Here is a 10,189-nt window from a genome sequence, read left to right on the forward strand (position 1 = left end):
CCTTCCCTCCAAGTTAGTCCAGTGGTGTCTGGGAGGTCCACGGAGCGATGGTAGTTGGCCCCGAGCCAGAACAGCTGATTGAGGACGGCGTCCTCTAACGCTGTCACCTCAGCGAGCTTGCAGAACTCCCTGGCGTACTCGTAGAAGGGGAGATCGAGGCGAGCTAGGGCGGCGACGCGAACGGCAACTTCCATCGCCGAGGAAAAACCAGGAAACAAAAAAAACTTGCAAAAAACACGGAAATTAAACACGGGGAAGGGATGCCGCTTACTGTTGGGTCCGCTGTTCTGTCACGATGCACACACACGAGGAACGAGGAGACGCTGGAGAATACTTTACCAAGACTTTATTTTCAGGAACCAAGGGAGACGAACTCAGGAAGACGTTTAACAGCGGACAGAGAACTTGTGACTGGGAACACTATTTATACACACAGGAGGAGGGGATGACGAGACACACCTGGGAGCAATGAAACACTAATCAGGGGAGGAACAGGAAACTAACCAAATAAGGGCATGGGAAGGCACATGGGGAGCAGGACACACACAAAACATGGAACAGAGTCTGACATGGAGTTTGAATTCCTTGCCACTGTCACCTTTGGCTTGTTAGCTGGGGTTTAACATATTAAGTGATATTATTGATTTGACTGCACTGACACTACAGGGTGAGAACAAAACTTGAACCAAATTGAGCTAGAAGACAATATTGACTTCTTCAGAGCTGCTTTATAGAGTAATCAAAATTTAATTGACTAAGGGTAACACTTTATAATATCTTACATTAATAAATCATTAACAAACATTATATAATGCTTAATGGATCATTAGTTCATATATATTCAAATAGTTAGAAACGTGAAATAATGTGCTTGTTAATGTTTTCTAATAAACTTATTAATTTTCTAATTATTTCATATAAGTTAAAAAGCTTGCAAATGCCATTAAACTTTCAATTCATATGATCAAGCACTTATTGAAAATCTACAAATGATTTAACAGATGTTCATCAAAAAATATAAAAAAATATTTGTTTCCCCGTTTATTTATGATTCAAGGAATATCCTAATGTTATACTGAAGAGTAGTATACTAATGTGAGTGTTGAGGCAATAAAAACTTTTTTTTTTTTTTGCACCAAAATTACAATCTGTTGTCTTTAGCAAGCATGTAGCTAAACTTTACCAGCCACCCTTTACACAAACCTTGTTACATTAGCTAAAAGTCCAATGCCCATAAAGATATTAAATGATAAGTAATCATTTATAAACATTTACAAATGATGAATAGTTTCAACTTTAGGTTGACTACATGAACAAATAATTAATATATGATTAGTAAAGATGTGTGAATAGGGTAAATTCAGGTTTTTCGGGACACTTTTTGCCATTGAGATGACTGCTCATAAAGGTATTAATGATTAGTAACCATTTATAAACATTTGCAAATGATGAATAGTTTAGATTGGGTACTGCAAAAACATGAACAAATAATTAATATATTATTTAAGTTAAGAAATAGAGCTCTACACAAACAAAGACCAACAAATGAAGATCATATGAACTGAAAGTTTACTGACATTTGTAAGCATGTCAATTTACAATAAATAATCATATGTTAATAATTAGGTAATGTTTAGTAAGTTCATTAGTAAACATTAACAAGAACATTATCTCATATTTCTAGCTATGTGAATATATATTAACTAATGATCAGTTAAGCATTATATAATGTGTGATAATGATTTATAAATGAAAGTTATTATAAAGTGTTACCGACTTAAGCTGAATAATGACACTATTTTCTTTTCAGAGATGCTTTACAGCTTTACAGAATGCTTTACAGAATTTTAATTTGTATCATATTTGAATAAGTTTGCATCATTCATTGTCCTGTTTCACATTCTTTTAAATAATCTGTCTTGTAAAGCGCTATATAAATAAAGGTGACTCGACTTGAGTCCACGTAGTCTCAAACTCTTGAAAAATCTTAAGAAACTGAACAAGTTAATTACATGAAGGATTTAGCATTGTGCTTTCTTCTAATTAGAAACATGCCATTTTAAGCATGTTTGTGGTGTGGCACTGTTTTTTATAGAAAATATAGAAAAAGTCACTTCTTATTATAGATCAGATTAAAAGAAATCTTGTTCTCTCATTCTTTACTTTTCTGCATTTCACTTCTACACTGGTGTGTCTCTTTAACGTAAAACTTCTAACAAAACAGTAAAACAGGCTATTCTGATCATGCTTCATGTAGCTTGAACGAATGAATGGATTGAATCCCATAGTGCAACAAGTAAATGGGATCATTAAATAATGGATATGTGAGTGAAAGTGAAGTGACGTGTGCATTTAACCCATCCAAGTGCACACACACAGTAGTGAACACACACACACCTTATAAAAGTGATTTTTGCATAATAGGTGCCCTTTAAACTGCAATCAAATATCAGAACACACACCCGGAGCAGTGGGCAGCCATGTCCTGCGGCACCTGGGGAGCAGTTGGGGGTTTGGTGCCTTGCTCAATGGTCTCACCTCAGTTGTGGTATTGAGGGTGGAAGAGAGCACTGGTTATTCACTCCCTCCACGACAATTCCTGCTGGACCTGAGACGCGAACCCACAACCTTCGGGTTACAAGTACAACTCTCTAACCATTAGGCCACGACTGCCCCCATGTCGTGGGTAGAATATAACTGCTATTCTCACAGTGCACAATTAGGTACAACACCACATCACACTGGTAAAGATTTTGACTGGAACAGTTATTGAATCAAACTGAATCAACAACAAACTGATTTCAGCTGGATAATGGCTGTTTACTATTGTCTTTTTAGAGCTGCTTTACAGTTGAACTGAATTGTGTTTGCATCACTGAATCATTATTTTCCTGTTTGTCACTGTAAATCCTCATTGAAACAATCTGTATTGTTTAAAACACTATATTAATAAAGGTGATCTGACTTGGCATTAGCTCTGTGTCAGCAAATTATGCAAGAGTATACCTTCATCAGAGTGTATATTTACACTAAAGTGAACATAGCCTGCAAACTCTGCTCACCATTTTCTTTGTCAGACAAAAGTACAAAAGAAACCATGCTAGTAACTGGGAGAGTGGAATGAAGAGTAAGGAGAGTCGATTTACCTTTTGATGCAACTGACACAAGTTCCATTTTGTCTTTTCTGATTCCATTCTTCCCCCTTTCCCATCACATATGAGAGATTTTGATGTTTAATTTAAATAAAAAGCAGAAATAAAATGCCTTTTGGGTATTTAGTATATAGTGGGAATAAAGTGCTTAATAAGTATTTAATAAGCCAATAATTGCTAACTAAATTCCAACTTAATCAAATGCTTGTGAAAATATGCTGAGGTTTTACATATGCAGAATTGTATGCAATTTGGTGTGCATCCTTTGAATATCATTTTATTTATGATTGTCAAATTTTGTTGAGTTTGAACTTTCCATAGTTATAGGTAATGATTTAGTAAAAATGGGTGACATATTGCAATTCTTTGAATCCAAATTGTTTTGCTAATCTTTGTCATGAGGATCATTGCATACAGAAATTTCCTAGTAAGCACTAAAATAATTTTTCAGGAAATTTAAAAAATGGCAGAAAATAAATATATACATTGATTTAAATAATTTCTTATAATAATTTCATACTATTCATCATGGTTCCTATTATTGTGCTACCCATTGGATTGGATTTTTGTGCTATTGTTTTGAGTAGCAATTGGGATTTGGAACTACTCCATCTCCAAACGTATAGGGTATTACGAGAAATTCAGTACAAACATAAAGCAAACCATAGTTAGGGATTCAATATGCCAACCCCAATGGGTATTTGATGAAACAATAAAGGGCAGCACTATCTTTCTTCTGACTCAGATGTTCCTGTCCTGCATACACATTGGCATGGCAAAGAGGACTGTGTCACTGCTGCAACTGCTGCTTTTGGTGTATGGGGTCTGTGTGCCTGCATCAGCACAAATCTGCAGACTGCTTGGTCAGCCTGCCCTTCCTCTACTTTCTGCACAAAAAGACATAAATATTGGGGCAATTTTCTCATTTCACAAAAGTGCTCTGCTGAAGATCCAGCCTTTCACTTCCAAACCAAAGCCAACAACATGCGGCAGGTCTGTATGAAAATAATAACTCTTTGAGGTGATGATCCTTTGCAGACTATAACACACACAACTGATATTCTATTCCTACAGCTTCAACAGCTTACGTGGGTTTAAGTATGCTCAGACACTCATTTTTACCATTGAGGAGATTAATAACAGCACACAGCTGTTTCCTGGTGTTTCTTTGGGCTATAAGATATATGATTCCTGTAGCTCTATATCTCAAACTGTTCTGTCAGGCATGTCTTTAATGAATGGTTATGAAGAGACTTTGAGTGATACATCCTGCTCTAGACCACCAGCTGTTCATGCCATTGTTGGAGAATCAAACTCCTCTCCCACCATGGCACTGGCTTCTGTAGTTGGTCCTTTCAGCTTACCTGTTGTAAGAACTCTTACTTCCTTAATTCTTGCTGCATTTTATCATGTTGAATTAGTGTATGATGAAGCACTGGAACAGGCACCAATTATGCTTTGAATTAAAATGAAAAAACAATTGTTGTAAATATAGAAGGCAATGTTTAGATTGTAGTGTTTGTAATGTTTATGAAAATAACACTATTTGTGATATAGTTTTTTTTTTTTTGCAGATTAGTCATTTTGCCACATGTGCATGCCTGAGTAACAGAAAAAGGTTTCCATCCTTCTTCAGAACAATACCCAGTGATTATTATCAAAGCAGAGCTCTGGCTCAGCTTGTCAAGCACTTTGGCTGGACCTGGGTTGGGACAGTCAGGAGTCGTGGAGACTATGGTAATAATGGTATTGCAGCATTTGAGGAGACTGCAAAACAAGAGGGGATTTGTATTGAATACTCAGAGGCCATATTAAGCACCGATCCAAAGGAACAGTTTTTAAAGACACTAGAAGTGATAAAGAAGGGCACTGCCAGGGTAGTGCTGGCTTTCGTTGCAGTAGGAGATTTTATTCCCCTCTTAAATGTAATTGCGCAACACAACATCACAGGGATACAGTGGGTTGGCAGTGAATCCTGGATCACTTATCGAACATTTGCAGAAACAAAAGAATGCAGTTTCCTCTCTGGAGCTGTGGGTTTTGCTATAGCAAATGCTAAACTTGTGGGCCTGCGAGAGTTCCTAGTGAATGTGCACCCTGATCAAGAACCAAAAAATGAACTTTTAAAAGAATTCTGGGAAACAGTCTTTCAGTGCTCTTTCAGGAGCAACAGAAGTGGTGGCTGTACTGGCTCAGAAAAACTGGCAGAGCTGCAAAATGAATATACTGATGTATCAGAGCTACGGATAGTGAATAAAGTGTACACTGCAGTGTATGCTATTGCACATACACTACACAATGTATTAAAAGACTTGAGATCCTCCACCAGCAGCAGCAAAGGAGAACAGCCTAAACCACAAAAGGTATGTAAAAAAAAAAAAAAAAAAAAGGAGTAGAAAAGCACTGAAACTTATTATGTTTCCGATTTTTCCTCTCAGGTGTTGGAGTATATGAGGGATGTGAGATTCACTGTTAAAACAGGTGAAGAAATCTTCTTTGATTCAAGCGGTGATCCAGCAGCGAGATATGACCTTATTAACTGGCAGCCTGCTGATGATGGAAGTTTGCAGTTTAAGCATGTGGGCTTCTATGACAGCTCACTGTCTTCCGAACAGTGTCTTCAAGTCATTCAGGAACACATGATATGGGCAGGGAACAGTAGGCAGGTACATTAATATTATTTAATAAAAAAAAATATTGAGGGCAAATAATGTTGCAATTATGAAAAGGACAATGAGTAAAGAACAATCAGTAAGTTGAATATGAGGAAACATGTATGAAAGCAGTGACATATATACATAAAGACGAGCAATTAATTTAACAATTCAAATCATCTTTTTTTTATGACAACATATTTTCTCATAGTTTCCTGTGTCCGTGTGCAGTGAGAGCTGCCCCACAGGTACTAGGAAAGCTGTGCAAAAAGGGCGACCTGTCTGCTGTTATGACTGTATTCTATGTGCAGAAGGAGAAATAAATAATGAAACAGGTAAAATAGCACATGTTGTTTAACTTTCATGAAAGTATGATTAAGTGTACAGCAGTGCAAATACAAATAAACTGTAATGCTAACCATTGGTGACTTCATGATACACTTTCCATTAATTAATTAATTAGTTAATTAATTAATTAATTCTTGAAATTTCTTCACAGATTCTAGTGACTGCTTTCCTTGTGATTTGGAGTACTGGTCGAATGAAGGCAAAGACAAATGTGTATTAAAAGTGGTTGAATTCCTTTCCTATACAGAAATCATGGGGAGGGTGCTTTGTATTTTCTCCTTCTTTGGGGTGTTATTAACAGCAATTGTATCTTTTCTGTTTTATCTTCATAAAGAAACACCTATTGTCAGAGCCAACAATTCAGAGCTGAGCTTCCTGCTGCTCTTCTCACTCTCACTGTGTTTCCTCTGTTCACTTACTTTCATTGGTCGACCCACTGAGTGGTCCTGTATGTTGCGTCACACAGCATTTGGGATCACTTTTGTCCTCTGTATCTCCTGTGTTCTGGGGAAAACAATAGTGGTCTTAATGGCCTTCAGGGCTACACTACCAGGAAGTAATGTTATGAAATGGTTTGGGCCTCTTCAACAGCGACTCAGTGTTGTTTCGTTATCATTAATACAGATGATTATATGTGTGCTTTGGTTAATGATATCCCCACCTATTCCTTATATGAATTTGAGCTATTACAGAGAAAAGATAATCCTAGAATGTAATTTAGGTTCAGCTCTTGGCTTCTGGGCTGTTCTGGGTTATACTGGCCTGCTATCAATCTTGTGTTTTATTTTAGCTTTTCTTGCTCGGAAACTCCCTGATAATTTCAATGAGGCCAAGTTCATAACATTCAGTATGCTCATATTCTGTGCTGTATGGATCACATTTATCCCAGCTTATATCAGTTCTCCTGGAAAATTTACTGTAGCTGTACAGATATTTGCTATTTTAGCATCAAGTTTTGGTTTACTCTTTTGCATATTTGCTCCAAAATGTTACATAATTTTGCTAAAACCAGAGAAAAACACAAAGAAACAAATGATGGGAAAATCTTCATCTAAAGCTCTTTAAGCACAGTGATAATTGTGTAGTTAAACTACAAAAAATGTAAAAAATAAATAAATAAAAATCAAATATATTTCTTTGTATTCTGATAATTCAACTCAAGAAAACTAGCAGATAAGTGAATACAAGTATTTTATCTATAAAAAGTAAAAAGAAAGCCTAAATAAATACTGTGCAAGTCTTGTGCTTTTGGGTACTGAGAAACTGGACCAGTGAATGTGGTGAGCCGGGAACTGGAAACAGCTGGAATGGCGCTTGAGACAGAAATATGTGTGGAAAATGGAAGAAAACGAATCAAAGCAAAGAGTAGAGATTTTTGAAACTGACTGGAGTGTGTTCTTTTGTCCATGTATTTTCTCATGACATTGAGCGGTAAAGCCGGGAACTGAGTCGACAAGTCAACATGGCGCTTGTGGACTGTGGACAAAGCGGTAAAATCAAAGAAGTAAAATCCTGTCGGTTCGCTATAATTTGTTCTTAAACCTAAGTTAATCAATATTAAACTTTTAATAATAATTGTGGTTTAACTGTATAAGAAGTATGGAGTTGCTTTGCTTTTTTCTGGACTTATCATGTAATGTTAGGCCTATGACTTTTTCGTTTACTTATATTTTTGTCAATTTCTGGTGTAATAAATTTTCACCTTTTATTATCTGTTGCCTGTGTGGTTACTGTTGTAATATTGTGTGTGATTTTAATTTAAAAACCCATTTTGGGTTAATTTGAGCTTGGGCAAGCACCACTTTAATTTACAACTTGGAAGTTGGACTTAAACACAGAACAAGTGTATATTCGCACAGTAATTACAGAGAAAAATGTTGCAATCTAATTAATTTAATTGTTTGATGACCAAATTAAATCCTCTACATTATTTATTATTTATTTGTGTAAATATTTTTTTTTGCTATAAAAACATCACAGTGTACAGTATATCCACTGAAATACAAGTGCTGTATCATGTTGTATTGCACCTTGATGGTATCCCTCTGGTTGTGTTCGGATTCATGTAACACTCGTGGTGTTCCCGGTCAAAAATGACCGGCTTCCAAACAATTGCTTATACATCTCTCATTATGCTATATTATCACCAAATATTGGATTCAATATTTTTGTCAACTTGTTTTCTTTCATTTAGGTCTGGTTTTGTATTTATATTTGCATCTGATTAATCGTAGGCCTCATTTATCTGTGAGTAGGTACCTAATTGTTTGAGTGAAAAAAGCATTTTTTATGTATAATTTTCACAATATGAGATAAAATATTATGAAAATTTGCACTGTTTATCACACTAGTGTGCTATAATGTTTAATCAGGAAGTTTGGTTTGAAATGTTTTTATTTGTACAAAATTGCAAAAAGTCATGCCATTTTGTACAAAATAAAAGCCTTTCACCATTCATAAATAATGCTTTTTTCACTCAAAACATGAAGTGTCTACTCTCAGATAAATGAGGCCTACGATTAATCAGATGCAAATATAAATACAAAACCAGTCCTAAATGAAAGAAAATAAGTTGACAAAAAGATTTAATCCAATCTTTGGTGATAATATAGCATAGTGATTTATAAGCAATTTTTTTAGGCCGGGTCATTTTTGCCCAGGAACACCACAAGTGTAACAAGGTGAAAAATCTCCCCTAAAAAAGTATGAAAATTATCAAAAAAATGTTGAGAAGTAGTTATACCCTTTGTGAAGTCACTAAATGTCAGTCCAATGCGATAACATTAAAGGTCACATATTATACACCTTTCTGGAGTTTTATTTTAGGTTTTGATGTCCTTAAGAATATATATTTGCGGTATAAGTACCAAAAACCATCTAAATATATTTTTACAGCTCCTTTCTCCGGAGCTCTGCTTTGAACAGGTCGATTTTGGCCTGTCTAATTAATATTCATGAGCCTCACTTCTGATTGGCCTGTTGTTTTCTGAGTGACGCACAGCCAGGCCAACCACAGGTAACTAGGGCCACGTATGCTGTAGCCAGAGGCGGACAAATTACACAACTCCATTACTTAAGTGAAAGTACAGATACTGCTGGTCAAATATTACTCCATTACAAGTAAAAGTTGTAAAGACAGATTTTTACTTAAGTAAAAGTACAGAAGTACTTGCTTTTAAAAGTACTTAAGTACCAAAAGTAAATTTCCTTTTTTATGTCAATGCACTGTTTAATTATTGTTGTATGTAATACTTGCATTACCTCTGAAGCGACTTACAATACATTACACCTACTGAATACACTGACTAGCTTTTAGAATGTTAAAAACCTATGGGGAAAAAACAAAACAAAACAAAAAAAATATTATTTAACACCCCTAACCACCCCCACAAAAGCAGGATGGTAGTGATCTCACACAGCTCTGGACACATCTATGTGTAGCCATTCATCCACATCTGAACAGAGGGTACAGTGAATTTGCTGTAAATACAGACTGATAAGGAAGAAGAAGAAAAAAATAAATAAATCAAACCTGCTTTAAAACCCAGCAACACAACTGTAGCTGTATAACTTTACAACAGCAACACTGCTTTAACAAAAAAGCAAAACAGCAAGACTTATTTGATATCAAAACAAACATTATAAAAATGCTGTCTAATCGCTCTCGCTGTGCTTTGATGTCATACACAGAATTGTCTGTGCAGTGCTGCTTCAGTCAAACACCTTTTGTGTTTTATTAGGCGAAAAAAAAAAAAAACTCACGCACTGACTTTCAAAGCTGCTAACGACTTTCTACTTTGAGGATCTTGATAGAAATGTAGTGGAGTGAAAAGTACAATATTTGTCTTTCAAATGTAGTGAAGTTAAAGTCATAAGTTTCTAGAAAAAAATTAACTCAACTAAAGTACAGATACTCAAAAAGTGTACTTAAAGGGTTAGTTCACCCAAAAATGAAAATTAGCCCATAAATTACTTACCCTCAAGTCATCCTAGGTGTATGTGACTTTCTTCTTTCAGACGAATCCAGTCAGAGTT

The 10,189-nt window shown here is 35.7% G+C and overlaps 1 protein-coding gene across 1 annotated transcript; it reads left to right on the forward strand.

Moving 5' to 3' along the window:
• Positions 1-3,924: 3,924 nt before the first annotated feature.
• On the forward strand, positions 3,925-7,219 carry LOC107671076 (extracellular calcium-sensing receptor-like). Its single transcript, XM_016463922.1, has 6 exons — positions 3,925-4,145; positions 4,227-4,521; positions 4,727-5,515; positions 5,591-5,818; positions 6,018-6,141; positions 6,306-7,219. Exons 1-6 carry the CDS (start codon positions 3,925-3,927, stop codon positions 7,217-7,219), a joined length of 2,571 nt encoding a protein of 856 aa, XP_016319408.1.
• Positions 7,220-10,189: the final 2,970 nt, after the last annotated feature.

The sequence above is a fragment of the Sinocyclocheilus anshuiensis genome, unplaced genomic scaffold (genome assembly GCF_001515605.1).
Source record: "Sinocyclocheilus anshuiensis isolate Anshui unplaced genomic scaffold, SAMN03320099.WGS_v1.1 scaffold1382, whole genome shotgun sequence".
NCBI classification, from domain to species: domain Eukaryota; kingdom Metazoa; phylum Chordata; class Actinopteri; order Cypriniformes; family Cyprinidae; genus Sinocyclocheilus; species Sinocyclocheilus anshuiensis.

What these genes read in the sequence shown, in the direction of transcription:
- LOC107671076 (XM_016463922.1), top strand. Translation starts at nt 3,925, where the DNA reads ATGGCAAAGAGGACTGTGTCACTGCTGCAACTGCTGCTTTTGGTGTAT. An exon ending in AAGCCAACAACATGCGGCAG is followed by an intron (nt 4,146 to 4,226) that starts GTCTGTATGAAA and finishes CTATTCCTACAG; the next exon opens with CTTCAACAGCTTACGTGGGT. An exon ending in GGGCAGGGAACAGTAGGCAG is followed by an intron (nt 5,819 to 6,017) that starts GTACATTAATAT and finishes ATTTTCTCATAG; the next exon opens with TTTCCTGTGTCCGTGTGCAG.